The 22790-nt window shown below is 37.1% G+C and overlaps 2 protein-coding genes across 2 annotated transcripts in view; both read left to right on the top strand.

Annotated features, from left to right (window-relative positions):
- LOC135076837 (NADP-dependent malic enzyme) overlaps positions 1–9117 on the top strand; it is a 32231-nt gene extending 23114 nt beyond the window's left edge. Inside the window, exons 9-12 of the mRNA XM_063971305.1 lie at positions 583–725; positions 2005–2175; positions 5631–5754; positions 6879–9117. Coding sequence (XP_063827375.1) covers positions 583–725; positions 2005–2175; positions 5631–5754; positions 6879–7039 — 599 coding nt within the window. The 3' untranslated portion in view covers positions 7040–9117. The remainder of the gene's footprint in view (positions 1–582; positions 726–2004; positions 2176–5630; positions 5755–6878) is intronic.
- Positions 9118–9554: 437 nt separating this feature from the next.
- On the top strand, positions 9555–17821 carry LOC135076494 (NADP-dependent malic enzyme-like). The gene is made up of 14 exons (XM_063970950.1): positions 9555–9628; positions 9712–9886; positions 10351–10509; positions 10776–10957; positions 11238–11418; positions 12237–12365; positions 13082–13264; positions 13567–13789; positions 14519–14661; positions 15270–15440; positions 16423–16546; positions 16989–17148; positions 17551–17603; positions 17681–17821. The coding sequence occupies exons 1-13, from the start codon at positions 9600–9602 to the stop codon at positions 17573–17575; spliced, it is 1884 nt and encodes a 627-aa protein (XP_063827020.1). The 5' UTR covers positions 9555–9599; the 3' UTR covers positions 17576–17603; positions 17681–17821.
- The last annotated feature ends 4969 nt before the right edge of the window (positions 17822–22790 follow it).

Below are 22790 nucleotides of genomic sequence, written 5' to 3'. Positions count from 1 at the left end.
CTTCGATCTGTGCTAAGGGTGTTTTTACTAACGTGCGGATTCATCACGCACGTGGCATTGCCTACGTGACACCCGTTAGTGTCATTTTCATACAAGTATTTATTGTACGCACGCGGGGCGTGGGTGGACGCTGGATTGCTTCGCGTGATAAAATTCGCACGATATTAGAAACACCCTAATGGTTCACGTTTATGATTACATCGCCAGAGGTGGATAAAGATTTCGAATCCTTCCAGTGACAAGTTTTAGTGTACGGAACTACGGAGCACGAGCATTAGATCCGGTGTCATGGACATTAGTTATGTATTTAAGACTTTAAGTACGTTTGTACATAATCTTTTGTCCATCTTCAAGTTTCAACCAAGTATTCTGGTTAGAATGGTTAGCGACAGAAAGATGTAAGTAGGTATATTATGCCTGAGCATCATAGATTCCTTTCTAAAATGCAAACCTTTTTATCCGACTTGAAAAAGGAGGAGGTTCTCATTGTGCTATACTGGGAGCCCGATCGCGTTATAGGTTGGTGTTATTGTATTACCCATATTTCTTTCTCATAATAAAATTACATAATTTTGTTTTCAGGGTGTTCAACGGTCGGCGGTGCTTTCACCCCTAATGTTTTGAAGCAAATGGCGAAAAATACAGAGAGGCCCGTCATTTTCGCCCTGTCTAACCCCACTAGCAAAGCGGAGTGCACCGCGCAGGCTGCCTACGATAACACTGAGGTATGTGACAGATTCGTAAGATATACGAATGAAATGCGTATCGAAATCGTTTTGCTGTCATGGTTTCTCAGCTAAAGTGTGCTACTGCTTGGCGTAAAAGGTCTCTGCCTGTTTTTTTTAATAAATATCAATAGACTTTTACCTATTTATGGGCTGTAACAGCGTATTACACTTGAAAATTTCGTCGGGTTCATCCAGTGTCTAAGTAGCTCAGATGGAAGAGCAGTCGCCCGGCAAGCGAAAAGTCGTGGTTTCAATTCCCGCCTTAGGCAGTTCAATTTTTTCAAGTTATTTATAATTTTCAAATTAATTTATGATCCACCGCTAAGACTCGCTCAGTTGAACCGCGTGCGGGCGCAGAGTTTTAGCAAAGGCCCTAACAGCGAGACAAGAGCCCTATGGTGTCAGTTTCGATAGTTCAATATCCATTGCTCGCTGGACTGTTGCTTTTGATGAACTTACTTCCTACAAACATTGAATTTAGTTTAGCTGGAGGACTAACAGGATACTAATAATCCTTTGTGCTAAACAAATTTATCTGTTTTTTTAGATGGCAATTACTTTATTTTGTTAAAAGGTTATTATGATACAAACACTAGAGATGAAACGGATAGTTGTTTGGCCGGATACCGGATATCCGGCGGCCGGATAGTTGGTCCGTTGTCTCGTTGCATGTCGTGACGAGTGTAGCGCCGCACAGGTGCTTCGAAGGCGATCAGTGGGTATTAATAGACTAGACTAGTCACACTTTTCGAAAATCGAATCCGTCCTAATAGAATGACAGATTTTGCCACTTGTCTAGGGGGCAGATCAACGGGCGATTTCGGTTGCTGTCGTGAGTGTGTGATTGAATAGCGAAAATTAAATTAGTTGTTGCGTAATCTGACTGAACTGCATGCATCATGTCATCAAACCAACTTTTTTATTTGGCAATATTTCGACATTAACAGATATTTACTATTTACGTATTCGTCATTAGAGTGAATAGCCCAGAAAGAGAAATCAGTTTTTTGTAAGACCTTAATATGGCTTTTGTAACTTTTTGAACTTTCAATAAAAGCCGTCATTATTATAAGCCATTTACCTCAAAGATTAATGTATTTCATTTTATTAATAGGAAATTGTCGTAGTTTTTTATTATCCGGTATCCGGCCGGATAGTGAGTTACTATCCGGTATCCGGCCGGATAGTAAATTTAGGCCGGATATCCGGCCTACTGGATAGTTACCGGATATCCGTTTCATCTCTAATACAAACCATGTCTTATTCTTCCTTCCAGGGTCGTTGCGTGTTCGCCTCCGGCTCTCCTTTCCCTCCCGCAGTCTACAACGGCAAGGAGTACCACACAGGCCAGGGCAACAACTCGTACATATTCCCGGGAATCGCGCTGGGAGTCATCGCCACCGCCACCCATCATATCCCGGAGACTATGTTCCTTACCGCCGCTAGGGTAAGTTGTGTTATTGTACTTACTAAAGCCCGGTCTGTGAGCACGTAGAATTTTGTCCAATGACCCCAAGCTACCCATCCTTATCGCTCGCGCGTAATTATATTGCTGTCGCGACTGTGCGACGGGCGCCCGCCCGAAGTGAGTGTGCGAGCGCGTCATTGGACAAAATTCTACGTGCTCACACACCAGACTATAGTATGATTAACATGATATCTGTCCATTTCATGATTGCGGTAGCAATGGCAAACTATCACACAAGACTATTCAACTTTTACTGGTTGGGTTTCGTTAGAGACTGTAGATCGTTTCATCCACGAAGACGCGCCCCACCATTCTTCCGCTAATGTTTGAGTGTTATCCGGTACACGTTAAATCATCCATGAGTGTTCACGCACACTACAATAATGACGCTCGGATTGACCTGAATGTCTCCAACTTCCTCATTGGCCCTAGAGCAATTCCAAGTATACCATCAATAAAAGCCTAATTAGAGTCATCAAACCTCTCAGTCATTCAATTAGAGCCATTAGAACTTCATATCTATGAGTTGTTTTCTGTGTGTAAGCTGAGGACACGTGTCCCCAGCTGACACATCTGTATCTTCGTAAATATTTATGCTACGATAATGTATTATACCTCAAAAATTACAGTCGAATCCAAATAGTAGGCTTTCCAATTTTCAAGACTTTAGCTCAAATACTGTTAAAACCATGATCAAAAAACTATGTGCGAGCTGGAGTACCGTGTCTCCAGCTTACATATCTGTATCTTTGTAAATATTTAAGCTACATCAATGTTTTATATCTCATAAATTAAAGTCGAATAAAAAAACCCGACTTCAAATCTTTCAAAGCTTTATCTCGAACCGTTTTCGAACTACGAACCGATACGTATGTGTAAGCTGGTGACACGTAACACACGGTGGATTATTAAAACCGTATAAGTTAGAGTTGCGTTTTAAAGATCAAATAATTCGTTATAATTAAAGTACACACGAGACATAATTTCAAATCTCTAGGCCTCTTAGTTTCAGAATTAAAAGCCAAAAACTATTTTCCCGCCAAATAATTCAAATAATGTGGGTCGACTGCGACGTTGCCGTTCCGTGCGTCCACTAGAGCAGTCGAATTTGAACCTAAAAACTAGTAACGTTTGAATCATTTTTATTTGTAGTTTAAATCATTTAATTTCGATTATAAGAATTTTAGACTAGGAGCCGGCTGATTTGTGTATTGAGTACCTAATAACCTATATTTTATAAATAAATAATAATAAATAATGGTTGAGTCCCGGGAAAGGACGTAGGATAGATTTTATCCCGGTTTTTGAAATATGATAAAGATTTTCATCATCATCATAAATCATCTGAAAATTATAAATAACTTGAAAAAATCGAGTATTCGGGTAGCCCTAGTGATACTCTACCTCTGGGCTTCGGCTTGACAGTACTTTTTGGGAAACCTTGTATATGTCGTTATGTTCGCTTATTCTTGTAGTTATTTTTTTTTAATTTGATTCTTCAACAAAAGAAGAAGAATTCAATGAGGGTTTTCGCGATTGGAAAATCCGCCAGATGGCAATACGTAGACGCGAGGTCCAAATGCTGCATGATTGGTTATTTTTGACATGACATTGACAGATATGTCAAAATCCACCAATAACGCAGCATTTGGACCTCGCGTCTACTTATTGCCATCTGGCGGATTTTTCAATCGCGAAAACCCTCATTGTCAACTGTGTTTGTCATAGAGCAAAATCTGTTTGTAACCATAGAGCAAAATATAGTTGTTGCCCATTTTTGCCACTTGACGTAGCAGAATCGTGGGACTTCACGGTATTTAAATAAAAATTAAAGTGGTTGCGTTTAGAAACGCCACAAATATTTGAGCCTTTGGAAACAAGTTCGTTACTTGTATATTAAAATATAATTTTGTTTTACCTAGCTTTTTCTTATTAATAAAATATAGGTTATTAGGTACTCAATACACAAATCAGCCGGCTCCTAGTCTAAAATTCTTATAATCGAAATTAAATGATTTAAACTACAAATAAAAATGATTCAAACGTTACTAGTTTTTAGGTTCAAATTCGACTGCTCTAGTGGACGCACGGAACGGCAACGTCGCAGTCGACCCACATTATTTGAATTATTTGGCGGGAAAATAGTTTTTGGCTTTTAATTCTGAAACTAAGAGGCCTAGAGATTTGAAATTATGTCTCGTGTGTACTTTAATTATAACGAATTATTTGATCTTTAAAACGCAACTCTAACTTATACGGTTTTAATAATCCACCGTGTGTTACGTGTCACCAGCTTACACATACATATCGGTTCGTAGTTCGAAAACGGTTCGAGATAAAGCTTTGAAAGATTTGAAGTCGGGTTTTTTTATTCGACTTTAATTTATGAGATATAAAACATTGATGTAGCTTAAATATTTACAAAGATACAGATGTGTAAGCTGGAGACACGGTACTCCAGCTCGCACATAGTTTTTTGATCGTGGTTTTAACAGTATTTGAGCTAAAGTCTTGAAAATTGGAAAGCCTACTATTTGGATTCGACTGTAATTTTTGAGGTATAATACATTATCGTAGCATAAATATTTACGAAGATACAGATGTGTCAGCTGGGGACACGTGTCCTCAGCTTACACACAGAAAACAACTCATAGTTATGAAGTTCTAATGGCTCTAATTGAATGACTGAGAGGTTTGATGACTCTAATTAGGCTTTTATTGATGGTATACTTGGAATTGCTCTAGGGCCAATGAGGAAGTTGGAGACATTCAGGTCTCGGATTGCTCGGATCTAACTCCCCGCACCCCGCGCTTCCCTCGCCCAAAAATTGGTGGGGCGCGTCTTCGTGGATGAAACGATCTATAAACTGTAGATCAAATTAAGTTAAATCAATTTGTTTATTTATTCGCTCCCAAAGAGCACTTTAAAATGTCCCCAACCCTACCATCTTAGGATCTACCATCTTACCATAGCGTGGGACGTCCACCCACAAGGTGGACCGGCGACATCATAAAGGTAGCAGGAAAGCGCTGGACGTAGGCCGCTATCAATCCATCGACATGGAAAGCATTGGGGGAGGTCTATGTTCAGCAGTGGACGTCCTATGACTGAAATGATGATGATGATGAACCTTACCATCTTGGCTGATCCTGGCCATACAAGAGTTGGTGTGGTGGGAAAGAGAGGTAGCATTTTAGTCAGAGTAAACACTTCGTTATTGTTCCCTGGCGTGGAATCTATCGCATTCCGCAGAGTCCGATCTATGTTTTCTACGTTGCTGGTTTAACAGAAATTACTTGAGAAAAGTCTTTTTGGTCAATGAAAAATTCCCTGTCAATATTTTGGTGTTACAGAAAAATGGTCCTTAAAATAAGTTTTTGCAAAAGATTTACGACCATAATAACGTGTCTATAAGTACAAATATTAATTCCAGACGCTTGCCAATTACGTGAGCGAAACAGATCTGTCCATCGGCCGCATCTATCCCTCGCTGGCCGAGGTTAAGGAGGTGTCTGTGGCCATCGCTATTGAGGTCGCTAAAATGGCGTACGATGAAGGTAATTATTACATTTTTTACAGTTAAGTTTATTACCTAGATTTTTTTTTATGATTGTCTCTTATTAGTATGATCTTTCTTTTTGATCAGGCTTTTGGTAGACGATTATTTCTGTTCTCTTATTTCATTACTTACTGCACGCACATATGTAAAATCACTTCGTTTTGAAAATTTTTCGTTCTCCCAAATATAGGTGGTCTTACCTTACGTGAGGTGTTATGGATAATGTTTTTGTACGCGAAATGTTTCGTGAAACATAAAGTTACACTCATACGTTTGCTTATCAATTAATAGAGCACATATGACTCATTTCTTCAGCGAACTTAACTGAATCTAAAGCCTGGTCCGTGAGCACGTAGAATTTTGTGCCCGTCGCACAGTCGCGACAGCAATATAATTACACGCGAGCGATAAGGATGGGTAGCTTGGGGTCATTGGACAAAATTCTACGTGCTCACGGACCAGGCTTTACTCGTAGTACTTTAGAATTCAGATTGATAAATTAAAATTTCCTTACCAGGCCTCGGTTCCGTATATCCCACGCCAAATAACCTGGAAAAGCATGTAAAGATGTGCCAATACAATTTCTTTTACACATCCAACTTGCCCGAACGCTACCCTTGGCCACCGGAAAGGGTCGACTATACCGAATCTGCAGGGCTGTCACCTTGTCAAACATAATGAAATAGAATAGATGTTAAGATATCGAAGAAGAGATTTTAGTTTATTTTAATTGTGAAAATGGCATAGTCGGAGTGAAACCTACATTACTAAAGGAGATGTGAATGCGTTCTGAGGTTACTTGAGATATTTTACGTACCTAATGTTGAAGTAGTTATCTTTTCACTTTGTATTCCACGAATAATTTTAGCTCACTCAGAAGTGAGATGTCAATATTTTCATGACAATTCTATTTATCTTGAGTAGTATATCGTTTCGAATAGGGTAATTGTAATACTTATAGATATAGTCATACATACGTTGCGTCAGTATATTATGAATAGTCCTGTAAAAACTTCATTTGTAAATTATGTTACAAGTATGTAGTTCTAAAATGTTGATAACTCCGGTCTTTATACATTTTGATGTTGAATAATTAATTTAATCGATTTTAATTCATTTCAGGCCTGGCCTCCGTCTACCCCGAGCCTAAAGATCTGGCGAAACACGTTCAAAACCAAATGTACAGCTATTACTACGAGACCTCCATGCCAGTTGTATGGGACTGGAAGCCTGAGGAGACATTCAACGTGCGACCCATCCAGCCAGTGCCCAAAAACATCTAAACAGTATTATTAATTTTAAATAACTTATTTCTTACCGGTATTAACTTTGACGATTTACCTAACGACGCGTTGACTTCAGATACCACGTTTGTTGGATGGTTCTATAGCTAAGTTCAGGCAGGCGTTTGCCTGTGGTATCACGTCAACTGGAGTGTTTCATATTTGTTCCATTTGTTTCATATGTGACGCTGTTTACAAAGCTTTTTATTTAAAAAACACGCTAAACGACTAAAGGATGTCGAGTAACAGATTCTGTTACACATTTGAGTATTATTTTTAAGTCAAAATCTTTGACTGTTCACGTATTTATTATCATTTATTTTATTTAAAATCTGGGTAACAATAATTGTTGCATAAGATATAATTATCGATTACAATACAATGATGGAATTTAATGTTCTTAAATAATGTTGAATGTTGTAAGGAGTTAGTCGGATATTATATTCATCTAATCATATTGCATGTAGTGTTTTTGACCGTCATAAGTTTACGTGCGGGTAGTGTAGTAGTGACGCTATATCGATGTTACACTTGCATGTTCAATGTTAATAAATAACGGGGCCTTTGAAACACATTGTTTAGCTTCTCCCACTAAATATTTACGCACTGGCGACTTACGTATCTATAAAAATTGTGTGATATTTGTTAAAATCTAACTAGCGTTTATTTTCACGTTTTTATTATGATTTATATTTGGAATTTATATACAGAAATTTAAGTTGACGGGCACATGAAATATTTGTAGTTGTTTGTTTAAAACAAAATTTCGCGTCGCAGTATATTTTGCTAAGTCGCATCATTATGTTATAATAATTTTATTTTAAGTCATAAATGAAATGTTTTATTATGAAACAATCGTCCTACTTAATGTTGTGAGTATTATTTTATATTTGACAGTATGACTCGTATACGGGATGTACAGGCGACCGCACATCAGGTTTTACAGTTTTGTTGTAAAGTAGCACTTATTTCAAGTGATTAATGCCCGTTTTCACCATCAATCCCTAATTTTTTAAGTGACCCCTATGGTAACACATAACAGGAATTTTGTTTTCATAGGGGTTACTTAAAAATAAGAGATTGATGGTGAAAACGGGCATAAGGCGCTACAATGATTATCTTGATGTTCCGTCGTCCGTACCTAACAATCAAACTCTAGTCACTGCAGCATTACATTTTATGGAATGGAATATCATCAAAAAATTATATGCAGGTCATGAATTTTTTGCATTTTCTATTATGAATATTTTAAGACATGAACCAATAATGTGAAATGAAACATTTAGAACGTAATACGTAGATCGTTTAAATTATGATAATAAAACAAGCGAAATGTAGTGCCACTATTTGGGATAAAAATAAAATAGATTCAGTATTGAATTAGTATTATCGAACTTGTTTACTGTATTGCCATAGTATTATGTATTGTATTTTGACAATCATGCTTTGATCTAAGAAAAAGAAACAATAAGATGTGTGGCTGTCCAGTAAAGAATTTCTGAAAAAATCAACACATTACATACCTATTAAGTAAATATTTAATTTCATCCTACTGTATGTCCCATTAGATTAAAAAAACCCTTCGGTCGTAGTATTAATTTAATTCTGACTGGAAATTTATTGTAGTTTTAGTTTTTGATGTACATTTTGTAGTGAGTCAGTTTTATTTCGCTGAGCGAAAGGAACGAGTTTGTTTTAAGTATTTCATTTGTTTGGTCTATTTATTTATGTGAAGTATCTTTGATACGAAGTGATTATGTTGCTGTGACGATGTATATTATAAATTATGGGTAAATATAGCAGCTGTACAAATACAGAATTAACTTTGCCTGTCTGATCTTACAGTTAATTACGATGGAATTGTTTTATTGTGAGTTGTCAATTATCATGCAATATTAATTGTTCTATGATCTTGATGTATCAGGGTCTCATTTATTTTTACAATTTCTTATTTAGGTCAATTATCTTGTTCCCCCCTCCCGCAAATAACGCAGCTTATAGAAAAAAGTTAATGTATGTTTAGTTAGTTCAATTGTTACAAAAACTATAGATGTTACTAATTAAACATGTTCAAAACAGATTGTGGTTTCATTGTTTTGTCGTCGTCCAAGCCTATTCGATTAGCGAAGCGATTTCTAATCGGATCGGTGATAAACATTGTACTGTCTAGAGGTCCTTGTTGGTCAAGTGATTGCTTAAAATCTATTGTAGTGTGCTCAGCAATCTTGAGCCTTTGATAAAAAATTATTTTCTTATTATTATTTCTGTTGTATTTATTGAACATAGCAATAATAATATGCCTATATATGGTGTAATGATTTCATTAGATATAACACACTAAAGATATTTTTATTAATTTGTTGGTTTCATAACTATTTTTTCATACTTTTTGAGCTAAAATCTGTATCAACAACTAAAGGTACTCAAAATAAAATCTCTTTGAAAATAAATCTATGAAAATACCTAATCCGTCAAAAGTCAAAGAAGAAAGAAGAAGAATTTAATTGACATAGATTGTCATACATTTCGAACGATTTACCAATGCGAAGTATTTTTTGAGATGTTTTCTAATATTTGTAGATTATTATTGTGAGTATTGTCTAACATTTTATTAGCTAATGACTGCTCAATTCCGGTTTGTAATTTGACAGAAATAATAATAATATTTTCAGATGTAAAATAGTGAAAAAGCCCAATCAGGCGCTACTGGAAATTGTAGTGAGTGGACCAATAGTTTTTGAGCCTTTTACAATACAATGTAGAGGCCACTCGAAAAAGACAGTAAGTGGCTTTACTTCGAACAGGGTGAAAGGCATCGATCATCTGAGAGATCCAAGACTAAATAAGGTATTTATTTTTGCAATGTGTCGTTAGCTACGCTTTATTCGCTTTTCCGCATAGTACTTGCGCCATGAGGTTGAATCAAAATTACCATCATCAATATTTACCCACATTTTTGTACTTAAACACCGGTAACTTAGTGGTGTGCGTCAAATAGTTTATGCATCTAGCAATTAAGGTGTAAGTAGGATGAGCCCAGATGTAAGAGATTCATGCCCGTTTTCACTAGCAATCCCTAATTTTTAAGTGACCCCTATGAAAACAAAATTCCTGTTAGGTATGTGTTACCATAGGGATCAGTTAAAAATAAGGATTGATGGTGAAAACGGGCACTAGATTGCAAAGACGTTAGGATAAAACGTTGCTTTGCGATGTAACTTGTGTCGTAAAATATAATGTTTGATCTTTACCGCGGCTGATTTCGTCAGCTAGGGCTAGTTTTAGTTTTAATTCATCGTGTTCTTTCATAGGGTCTGGCTTTTACACTGCAAGAGCGTCAGGCTCTAGGTATCCAGGGGCTGTTGGCAGCGAGATACAAAACGCAGAAGGAGCAGGTGGACATCTGTAGACTCTCCTTGGATCGATACGAGAATGATTTGAACAAATACATTTATCTTACAGAGTTGCAGGTACTTTAGTGGTTAAAACATTGACCTTAAAATCTTTCCATCTTGTCAAAAATTAATACTGTACGTACGTACAACGATCGGGCTACCTGCGCACCCCGCTGGAATGCGACTCTCCCTCTCACTTACCCGCACACTTATTCCCTGCGTTCGCGTTCGTCCCATCTGTAACAGAGCGTCGATGTGACGTCACGGCTGCCAGATGCGCAGTTAACTTGACCGGATTGTAGTAGTAAGTAGAAAGCAGTCTAATGTCCGTCTTTTTTTAGGATCATAATGAAAAACTTTTCTTCAGACTTCTCTCGGAAAATGTTGAGAGATATATGCCTATTGTGTACACACCGACCGTTGGCCTGGCTTGCCAGAGATTTGGTTTGGTCTACAGAAGAATCCGGGGTCTTTTCATCAACATCCATGATAAGGGGCACGTAGAGCAAATATTAAATAACTGGTTAGTAATGTGTGTTTCAACATAATGTTTCTTGAATAATAAGACAAATACATGGGCTTTTTATGCGCTCGATGCGAATGAGAAAAGAACCATCTACTCATTTGCGTCCCTTCACTGCTGTGACTGAACTACCACCGCTAGTAACGCTCAATTTATGGACCTGAGGAGATATAAATGTAGGTAGTGTAGCTTCAGTTTATCTACATGGCTCGATAATTTTGTGTCCAATTCCCCCAAAATCTTCACAGTTTCAGCTCGTTAACGAGGCAAAATGTTTTAGGCCAGAACGCAACGTGCGTGCCATTTGTTTCACCGACGGCGAGAGGATTCTAGGCCTCGGTGATCTAGGTGCCTACGGGATGGGCATCCCAGTAGGCAAGCTTGCTCTATACACAGCTTTAGCTGGGATAAAACCGCACCAGTGTTTGCCGATTACGTTGGACGTAGGAACTGATAATCAGGTAAGCCTATTTCTGACCATAGTTTTAACCGCCTCTGTGGACTAGTGGTAAGACCACCTGCTTCAGACGCAGAGGTCCCGGGTTCGGTTCCCAGTGGGGGCAGATTTTTCGGTTCGGTTTGGTTGGTGGTAGGGCTTGTTCTAAGTCCGCCTGGCTAAGCTACCACCATCTTACCTAAGTCTGTCGCCATAACAACAATGTTAACAGCATTGTTGTGTCCCTGCAGTTAGAGGTAAGAAGCCAGTTCCTCCGTGGTTGACGATTCCGGGTGAAGCTCGCTTCCACCTTCGGCCTGACCATCACTTACCATCAGGTGTGATACAGGCCAAGAGCTTCCTCGTTGGTAAAAAAAAGTCTCCCCACAGGCAGGCCACAGCCACAAATTGACGCCACCAGCATATTTTCTGTAGTTTTCATACATTTTCTTATCGGTCACATAATAAAATTGACCTAATTTGTTCTGGCTACTACCAGCACTATAGCTATAACACCAACCTGGTGTTGGTGTTACAGGTGTAGCACTTAACTCAGTTACTGTCTGAGGTATGGGAGAGGCACGGAAGGGGTAACATTGACGTGACAGAGCAATTGATTAAATCTAAGATTTAAGAGATCCGAAGTCTCGGCGACGTTTGATTTTACAAAAACACTGGAGCGGCAAGCTCTCATTCCTCAGGCACTGACAGACTTATCGTCGGCGATTCTGGGAAAATATAAACGTCTAAAGTTAATCATTGTGAAGCCTCAATGTAACCTTGTTGGTGTTCAAATAAATAAATAAAATAAAAATTACCTATTGCACATATTTTTTTCTGTAGAGTCTTCTAGAAGATCCTCTATACATCGGCCTTCGTCAAAAGAGAGTAAGAGGGCAGGAGTACAGCGACTTCCTTGATGAATTTATGGAGGCCTGCGTCAGGAGATATGGACAGAACACCCTTTTACAGGTAAATATGGCTTGGATTTAGATTTTTTTTATGCTAAAAGGACTTTAATTTGCGCTTTAGTAGTGACTGAGTTTCTTGCGCTGCTTCTTCTCAGCACTGGCCCATTTATTGTCCCGAAGCAGTGGTAGGGTTAATATTGGGACGTGTAAAAGTGCTTTCTAAAAGCCTATTTGCAAAAATAAATGAATTTTATGAATTCTTTAGTCGTTAAAATAGCCTTACTTCTGTCTTATTAGTTACTTGGAAAATTTTCTGTTATTTTCGTGATTTCGCAAATGTGAAAATTCAGGTGGCTGACCTTTTCATTACGTAACTCTCTAAGCTTTGCTTTGTACATTAGCAGAGACCTACATTAAAATTGTTTCCTCTAGCTGAGCCTTCATTGTATACCTAGAGCTGCTATTACGTAGGTACCTAGTGTACTGAAGTTGGATAATACTGTAATGAAGTGTAATGTAACATTTCATAGTAGGTATGTCGTCACCTACTTCGTTCAAAATGTTGATTTATTTATATTAAAGTGTCAAAAATATAGCTGATCAAAATCTTCTTCCCTTTATTCATAAGCGTACCTATAAACAACGAGTAACCAGTTTGTTTGTACAGTGTAGAGCGTTAATAATATTCGTAATTGTTCAAAATTATCATTTTATACAATGAACATGGCAGCATCGTTAGTAATACTACTGAGTGAATGAGCTCTTGTCCAATTCCAGTTTGAAGATTTCGCTCTAGTGAACGCGGAGCCTCTTCTCTCGAAGTACCGTGACAAGTACTGCACATTCAACGACGACATCCAGGGCACTGCCAGCGTGGCGGTCGCGGGCCTTTTGGCCGCCACTCGGGCCACTAAGAGGAGTATAAAGGACAACGTCATTATGTTCCTTGGCGCGGGATCTGTGAGTGTCATATGCTTTGTTTAACTATAATTTAAAGCATCTAGGTATTCTGTAGCAGTCTAGATCAAGGCAGATTCAAGTAGGAATATAGCATAGGTGACTTCCCTTGATGTATCGTGACAATACTGCACATTCAACGACGAAATCCAGGACACCACCAGCCTGGCGGTCGCAGTTGCACATTATGAAATTCAAAACTTCAAAAGGCCTGCATACTTATAAGTGCAAATAGACTGATGAGGCTCAGGAAAAGGGACTTCGGAGTGTAACGTTGATCATATAAAAAGAAAACCCTATTTCAGGCGGCAAACGGAATAGCAAATCTAACAGCTCAAGCGATGGTGGAGGAGGGATTGCAGCTTAAAGGGGCACAGGGAAAAATATACATGTTCGACATAGACGGCCTTCTCACGTCAAAGAGAGAGGGCGGAGTCCCCGCTCATGCGAAGAACTTTGGCAAGGATTGCGAGCCAGAGAAAGATTTTCAAAAAGCTGTGGAGAAATTCAAACCCACTTGCCTAATCGGTGAGTCTTTTATAGCAAACACTATGGCTAAGTAGGTAAGTATACCTACCTATACCACTAATGGGTAGTTTAGATTAGCTCGCAGAGCATCACGCAGTTTTCCATAGTCTTTGTATAGTTTGCGGTTGGCACACAGCTATGGAAAACCACATCAGCTATGCGAACTAAACTAAATTAAATTAAACTAGCAACAGACCAAAACTCTGCAACTTGCATAAATGGTACTTAATAGAAATTGTTACGAAATCTTCTTGGTTTTCGGTATAACGAATTTTCGAAGTTTCAAGACAGATTTTTGCAATTAGTATTTTACAAAGTCAATGATTTGGAGTGCAATGGCCAGACTAAAAATTTCAAGGTTGTTCGTAACGTTAGATCCAAGCTGAAAGTAATCGTGAGAAGTGTTGTGTTAATCCTAAAAAGATGTAGATTTGTTTACCACATACCCTTTTATCCCAAAATGGTGACAATAATAGACATGTTCGTAAATATTTAAATGAAAACACTATTAAAATTACATGCACGGGCTTGGATAAACATTCTTTAAAATTAGCTGTCTCTAAGTAGGTACCCTTTCTCTCCCATTTTTACACACCACTTATTAAAACTAGAATTCCGAGTGTGTTCATGAAAATTTTTTTATCAAGCTATTTTTTCTGTCGCTGAGAGGTGAACCGGGCGAACAGTTATAAAGGGGTTATCCAATTAAATACTTAATTGTTACAATAGGTTGTTCCACCGTCGGCGGGGCATTCACGCCGGCTATATTACAACAAATGGGCAAGAATAGCGACAGACCAATTATTTTTGCTCTGTCGAACCCGACGAGCAAAGCGGAGTGTACCGCGCAAGCGGCTTATGATAATACGGAGGTAAGATTAACTCTGGTCAAAAATGTCCTTTATTTACTCTACTACCCTTTACACAAAGGCACGTCGCTGGATTTAAAAACAGCGGCGACCGCAGTGTTTTGTGAAATATTCAAAAAGTTGACATTTTTGGGGATTATGACCGTTTGCCTTTCTGGAAATCTATAAAACGGGCTCCAAATATGAAGGATTATGCAATATGTATTCTGGGATAAAAAGGCCTATACTTAGTATTTATATTTTGTGCCTCTAGGGTCAGTAATCCAATTCAGATAAATAATATGTAAGTATATCCTATTCCAGGTCGTCAAATTACCTGTAGGCTGAAGCCCCCACACGCTTTGATCGTCAACTGTTCTCTGGGGTCTAATTTGTAAAACAATTTCAGGTCCATTAGTGTCTTCGAGCGATTGTTAGGGTCGATTTCATTAGAAAACTTTGCAGGGTAGCCTGATTCGTTTTTGTTAAATTCCAAAACAACGTTTCTCTATTCCAGAAACATTTGATGACTTGACAATACATTTACATACTCAGTCATTTAACACTAACTTTATTCGAACCTGTTTATTCCCTGCTTTTTATATAATTATCAAAATTAGGTTATTTTCTAGGGCCGATGTGTCTTCGCATCGGGCTCTCCGTTTCCACCGGTGGAATACGGCGGCAAAACGTACCTCACCGGTCAGGGAAACAATGCTTATATCTTCCCCGGATTGGCTCTTGGAGTCTTAGCCACGATGTCCCATAACATTCCTGATAGCATGTTCCTGGGGGCTGCTAGGGTAAGTATAATAATTTTTTTAAGTCTTGCAATAATCGTATTAGAAATTGGCTTAGATTCAAATGGAAGCAGCTATTACTAATTAAACTATATTAAAGAGAGCTTTTAAACATAAATATAGGGCAAACTTTGTCTTCACTGGTTGGATTTTTATTGCCAGTTAAACTGTTAGATTTTAGCTACAAAGAAGTTGCAACGGTGGGGCCGAGAGATAGCAAGTCCCGATTTATGCTATTCCAATAAAGAGATTAACTGTTTTATATCCTACTTATAGTGAGAGAAAGAGCAAATATTTCCAGCAATCTATTTTGGCCATTATATCGAGTAAACTTATGAATAACTTCACTTTATTAAATCGTTGTTAAAAACTTCCTTGATTAAATGGATCATAATCTTGAACAGTTGAACTGGGCAATCCTCCAATAAACGTCTTGTGAAAGTGGTTTTCTTGGGTTTTCCTAAGTAACGCGTTCATCGCGAAAACATGAACTCCAAGAAAATGTTTTTCTATGAAATATTTTATATTAAGTTCAGCGATAATGGTATGCGAAGCGAGTAATATCAGCAATAGTTAGGCTATGTTGTCTAAAAGGGGTGTAATTTATGATATTTAGCATATTATAGCCTATTTACTTAAATCTAAAGCCTATCAGAAAACATAACATTTTTATTTAGTGTGAAAAAGCGTCAAAATGAATTATTATTATTAGTAGTAGTAAAGGAGTCGAATTTAGTTCAGAATTTTCTACTCAAGTTAGTACTTACGACGGACTTACACCAAATTACAGCAAAAACACCGTCTGTAGTGCGCACGCTTTATCCCAATGTCAAATCCAATTTGCGCTCATATTGATCACTTACATCAGTAACAATTAGCTTGCCAAAAAAACTATCTCTTCCAATATATTCAGCGTATGGGCCTCCCAGAGGAAATTATGAAAATAGACGGGAGAAAAGAAATAAATGTTTAATGATTTTTTCAGGCGTTGGCGAATTTTGTGAGCGAATCCGACCTGGAAAAAGGCCGTATTTACCCCGCCTTGTCTCAAGTGAGGGAAGTTTCGTATGCGATTGCCAACGCGATAGCTAAAATGGCCTATGATCTGGGTGAGAATCATTATCATAACTTAATTAACGCTTTAGCAGAGAATGTAGTATCATTGTGGGAATAAAACGGCAGTTCATTAGGACTTTTCTATTGACCGCACAAACAGCACCAACGATGGAAAATCAATTAAAAATAGCACTGACACTAAGGTAAGTATCTTAAGTAATTTTATCAGGGCCTACTTGCAACAAGAATGTGTAGTCAATAAAAGCGGACGGTAACAAGCGCGTCTCGAAGTTTTAGGATTTGAACAAGGTTTTATACTTATAAAGTAATAGTTAAATATTTATTTATATTTTTCATGTGACTAGGTATTTTCAGGTGCCCTGCCCTGAGATTGGCGTTGTTTTACAAAACCACATCCTGTATGTATAGTTGTATCACCAACTGATGCAGTATCTACCAATAATGACCATGGACCATCTTTCTCGTTCATACCAGATGTAGCCACAGTGTACCCGATGCCGCAAGACCTGACCGCCTTCATAAAGTCTCACCTCTACGACTTTGGCTACGAAACCTACCTGCCGGAGTTCTACGACTACCCCGAACTACCTTCTGTCAATGTCAAGAGCATAGAAGAAGTTTATCAATCAATAACGTTGGTATTTATAGCTTATGTACGATATAATCGTGATCCGTCTCCGTCCGATTCGTCGTTTGCCTCCTGTCCCATAAAAAAGCTAAAGCTTTTTCACTTTATTCTCCACCCTGTATAAGTGCCAAACATTGGTCAAAATTTTAGGAAAATCATTTCTTTTTCCACACATGTGACGAGACGAGAGAAAACGAGAGTTTAATAGTATGGCAGAGTTACACCATCTTACTTTAACTTTAACAAACGTCAAAAGTCTGTCAAACTCCATACAAAACCGATTATGGTTACAGTCACGGTTAAAATAAGGTGGTACAACTCAGCCAAAGAAAGTAAAAAATGTGTAGTTTGATTTTTCAACCTGACATTTGGAAAACAATTTTTTCTAATTTAATTACGTCATTACAGAGAGAAGAAGGCGAAGAAGAAGTAGAATTTGAGCTTTGATTTAAGAACAATTGGTAAGTTTATAACTCATATTTCAAATAAAATTAATAAAACAAAGATCAATAAATCAAGTTATCTCTTTCCCACACAGGTACTAAGTAAATCTGAACTCCCACAACTGAAAACTGACTTCTCTAAATTGATACGTCCGTTTTAACTATGGACCGGAAAGTTGGTTACACGTTTACTGTTATATTACCCCTATTAATATTTTTGAAGTAAAGTGTTAATAATTTAACTAATCAGTTTTTTTGTCACCGCAAAATCTATTTGATTTTGAAATGTAGAGTTACTCGGAATGAGGATAAAAATAGAAAAAGATAGAGGGGAAAAGGGAAAAAAGGAGAGATGAAAGCCACTAAAGGGGTACTTGACTCGATTCACATCATTATTGCACAAAAAAGGACTGATTTTTACGTTACCATAGCACTCACGTAGAGTTAGAGTAGAGTAGAATTGTAGCTGAAATGCATAGTTTCAAAAAATACAGGTTCTCTTCTCTTGGCTATTTCAATGACTGTAGTCATTGTCATACACAAGGTAATTTTGCAATCAGTATCCATTTAAAAAAAATACAATTTAACAATACTACTTTTCTTCATTATTTTTAATCGTTGTATTTTTCGCAAAAAAATACCTATTGAGAATCTAATTAGCAGGTACCCATATCTTAAGGCGATTAGTGTCCTCAATCCGCGCCAAATGGGCATTTTGTAAAGCCTACTCCTCTTTTACTGCTGGACAGAAATAGTTGAAAAAAATATATGTTATACAACAGTTCAAGGACTACATTTGTGACGTTTGAATTTTCGCTACGTCTCTTTGTTTTGGATTAAAAAAATAAATACGGGACATCGATTTTTTACTTAAATTCCCTACTCCTCCAAAACGGCTATGTTAATTTAAAAGATTTTTGCACGAATAGATTGGGAATTCTTTAATCTTTAAATGACACGTTGCGTTTTTCAATCGAACATTACTTTCATTCATAAATTTTACTTTTGATAAATTCCGAACGTTTTGCTGTTGAGGGGGCCTTCGCGGGGTGCGGGCGGCAGTCGGCCGCTGGCCTTCAGACGGGGAGGTTGTGTCACTCGCTGCAAACTGACATTAGCGATCAAAATGAATTTTTTCTTTGGCTAAGTTGCACCACCTGACGTGACCTAACTTTGACCGTAGCTTTGGCGATAACCGGTGTTTTTTGTATGGAGTTAGACAGACTTTTGACGCTTGTCAAAGTTGAAGTAAGATGGTGTAACCCAGCTTTTGTTCGACAATAGATTTTATGTCAGAATTGTTCATAGAGTACGTGCAGTCAGACAATACAATTGAATTATGACGCGCTCAGACGCTATTTTCTACCTGAATAGAATCTATTAGTGTAAAAAAACTATAATTGACTCCTAAACAACTGCACTAGATAAATACAAGTAGAAAAATTATTACGTTATTTATTTATTTACTAGGCCTTTGCAATCAGTATCCAAATTAGGAGCTAGTCAGAATCTGTAACTTAATCGATTTACGTGAAGAAAACAATTTATATTTTTCATACTTATTAGAATTAGATTTTAAATATGTTTCTTCGCGAAAATACCACAATTAAAAATAACACCTGTAACGCCCCTGGGTCTGCGGGTGTCTATGGGTGACGGTAATCATTTACCAACAGGTGATCCGTTTGCTCGTTTGCCTCCTGTCACATTAAAAAAAATTAAGATAAAGTGGTATTGAATTGTTCTATAGAGCTTATTAAAAATTTGGATACTGATTACAAAATTAGCCATTTTCGGAGTCGGTGTCGGTGTCCTACCTTTTGGTGATTCGTTTTGGAGTTGGTTTTAATTTTTAGTGAAATTAATCTATTTCATGCCTTTAGTAGACTATAGGTACCCAGTAGACCTTGTTGTTGCCACTGAAGGTGCATAGGTACTCAGTACATTGATACCAATATATTTTTCATGTTAAGTGCAAATAAACTTCCCTAAATTACCAAACCATGAAACGTATGTACCTATATTATTAAAAAGTTTCGCAGATAAAAACTGAAATCCTCTTATAAGGTGATGAATTTTAGGAGCATGCCATGAAACCAAAATTATCTTTTTATTTATGATGGGGAATTTACTGCGGCGTAGTAGCAGAGATTTTCCGTTTGTAGATCGTAATAATTTCGAAGAATAGGGATGTTTCGTGGATAAAGCAAGAAAGTAGCAAGTGTTTGAATAAGTCCGTCGGTGAACTTACCAAAAAAAAACTCTAAATGTATTTTTCACTTTTTTAAACTTATGAAAATTTAAAGAGATGAAGCGCACCAAAGTTCAGAAGATGAGGCACATGACGTCAAGGCATGCTTAAAAATGTGGCGATTTGTGTCGTCACGCGGAATTTCATCGCATCATTATCTTCGTAATTACTTGTTTCATTGAAAAATAAAAATATCCTGTGTCCAATATTTTTTGATAATGTAAAATTGACGGACCAAAAGTCTTTTTTAAAGAAACTAGCCTATTCCTATGGCCACATTCCAGCTCCATCATCAGACCCTGCAGTTTCCCTTAGAGAATTGAAGACTCATGATTTTCAAAGTAGCGTACCTACTTACATAACATTAGGTACTTGCTTATACAGGGTGTCCCAAAAACAATGGATAACCCTTCAACCATCGATAGGCCTCGCCATGGTCTCCCTAACGTCCAATTTTGACCCCAGTAAAAATATCACCGTTTTCAAGATTTTTAAGTTTTTGTGCATTTTTAGAAAATTGTAATGAAATTATTTAGGTATAATAATAAATAAATACAAATCAAACGAGCCTAAACTCGATGGAATCGTTTATTAACCTAGCTCAGGCTACAAAAGACTATGAACCGTATATGTAAACTCTAGCATAATAAGTTCTTGTAATGCTCTTATTTTTAATGAATAAACTATTTATTTATTTATTGTTTATTCCCGGAGTTGCTATGGGGCCACTGGCATTCCAGCTCTACCATCAGATCAGCTCCATGTCATCACAATATTGCATTGTCACCCGAATTACATGTACCTATATCCGAAATTTGAACTCAATCAATTGATGAAGGATTTCTAATAAAAAGACAAATACATTTTCAGTTTATTCTTCATAAGTGATAGACAAAAGCAGAAACATTTGCTTTTTTAGGCCATAGACAATACTAGGTACTAATGCGTTCCAATAGGGATGATGACTGGGTAATGAAATCGAAATTCTATTTAGTCCGTCAGACAGATAATTAGAAAATATTAGACTCATATTTTTTAATTTTTTCCATAATCGAATAATTACAGTATTATATTGAGTTGAAATGTCGCGTGACGTCACATTTGAGTAAAAATTCTACTCAAGCGTGGCGTATCGCGCCATTTCAACTCGATGTAGCACTGTTATTATTTAATTATGAAAGAAAATAAAAAATACGAGTCTAATATTTTCTAATTATCTGTCTGGCGGACAAATAATTGAAATTTTGTCATCTAGCCTAGTTGTCGTCAGGAAGTTGGTCTAACTAATTCAGCTTGCAACTAATTCAGCTTGCAAGATTCCACCCGAACAAACATTTATGTAATTACCTACATACATCATAAATTGCAAGCTAAATAAAAGCTTGTAATAAAGTCGGGTTTGTTCAAATTTCGAGAACGACTGAACCGACAAAAGCATTAGAAAATTTACGAAAAATAAAATAAAATTTTATCCCGTACAAAATGTTCATGGATTTTGTTATTTTTATTAAATACCTTTACGCCTGAGTTAAATGACACCGACATCAAGGTTCATCAATTTAAGTTTAAAATAATAGGCAGTAATGTATGAAGAAAGAGCTTCTATTCTGTATCTACCTATGCCCGTGTATTTTTGATCGGTGTCAAATCGGAGTTTTTGGTGCGGGGTACGCGGGTGTTGCTCGCGGCGTGAAGGTCAAACGCCCAAGGTCATTGAGGACTCTAATCGCCTTAAGTTTTAAGTTTAAGGCTTATTTTCGCGCGCATTAGGTATGTCTATTAAGCTTCGCAGTTACTTGTGTGAGTTGTGTGTTACTTATTTTTCTATGAAAGAAGTAAATTATCCACGTGAGACAATTTCGATAATAAATAAAAATAAGTTCGAAAAAAAAAAATGTTTTCGTTACGTAAATCGATTAAATTACCGATTCTGAGTCGCTCCTAATTTGGACACTGATTGCAAATTCACCCTGTATGACTCTATGATAGTGTCCAATCAAACAATGGCATATCTTATGCCTTTGTTACTGTCTATACAATAAAGAGTTGCCCGTAACTCACTTACGTTATTCTTGGCTCAGGGCATACCTACTCGGCATCTCTGTTTACGACCAATAAACTTCTTCATATTTTTCTTAATAAACGCCGTAAAACTCCAACTTGATGCATAATGCATTTAATTATGACTCTTCCCTGAAGTATTAAGTTTATTTCAAAGTTTTTATCTGCGCTTTTACAATTTTTCGCAAATAAAATGTGGATAGGTAATAAACATTTTTATTTGACTCTATGATTAATAGAAGTCCTTGATCACTTTGATAAAAAATATTATTATTAGTGGTATAATATATTGCCTATGATTTTTTTTAGTATAATGCGCGTTTTCACCATCAATTCCTAATTTTGAAGTGACCCCTAACACATAACAGAAATTTTGTTTCAATACTTAATAAGTTTATTGCTTTCATAATAGTAATGTCCATAGGGGTTACTTAAAAATTAGGGATTGATGGTGAAAACGAGCATAAGAAACTTAAAAAAATGTTCTAGTTCTAACCTCAAACTCCATAATTCTAATGCAATATTAATATCCGCAAAGCACTGTATTATGCTAATGCGAATAGAGTTGAAATTTGCGTAGAACCGGTTTATATTCATAAGGCGACGAACAAACGATTCCTTTGGACAGGTGCGAGGTGATCTATGACCGTTACATGCTCTCTCTTGCTGCGGGATACGTTGGATTCAATTCTGGAGTCCTGGATAAGTTTAATTCAAATTTTGAGCAGATAGTGCGCTGCATTGTTCAAGAAAAGGATGAACCATACCTACTCGGATTTGAGTGTCATATTTGGGACAGGTATCGTATTAACTACCTACACAAATATGATGAATAAATAAAGAATCCTGGGAAAAAATGTAACCCATAACTTCAGAGACTCGGGTTTCATTAC

The sequence above is a fragment of the Ostrinia nubilalis genome, chromosome 12, assembly GCF_963855985.1.
Source record: "Ostrinia nubilalis chromosome 12, ilOstNubi1.1, whole genome shotgun sequence".
NCBI lineage: Eukaryota > Metazoa > Arthropoda > Insecta > Lepidoptera > Crambidae > Ostrinia > Ostrinia nubilalis.
The sequence above is the reverse complement of the archived record's forward strand: the minus strand, read 5'-3'. Positions and strand labels throughout refer to the sequence as shown.

Coding starts and splice junctions, on each gene's coding strand:
- LOC135076494 (XM_063970950.1), top strand. CDS start 9,600: ATGTTTTCTAATATTTGTAGATTATTATT. Junction 9,887..10,350: donor GAGATCCAAGACTAAATAAG/GTATTTATTTTT, acceptor GTTCTTTCATAG/GGTCTGGCTTTTACACTGCA. Junction 15,441..16,422: donor TGTTCCTGGGGGCTGCTAGG/GTAAGTATAATA, acceptor TGATTTTTTCAG/GCGTTGGCGAATTTTGTGAG.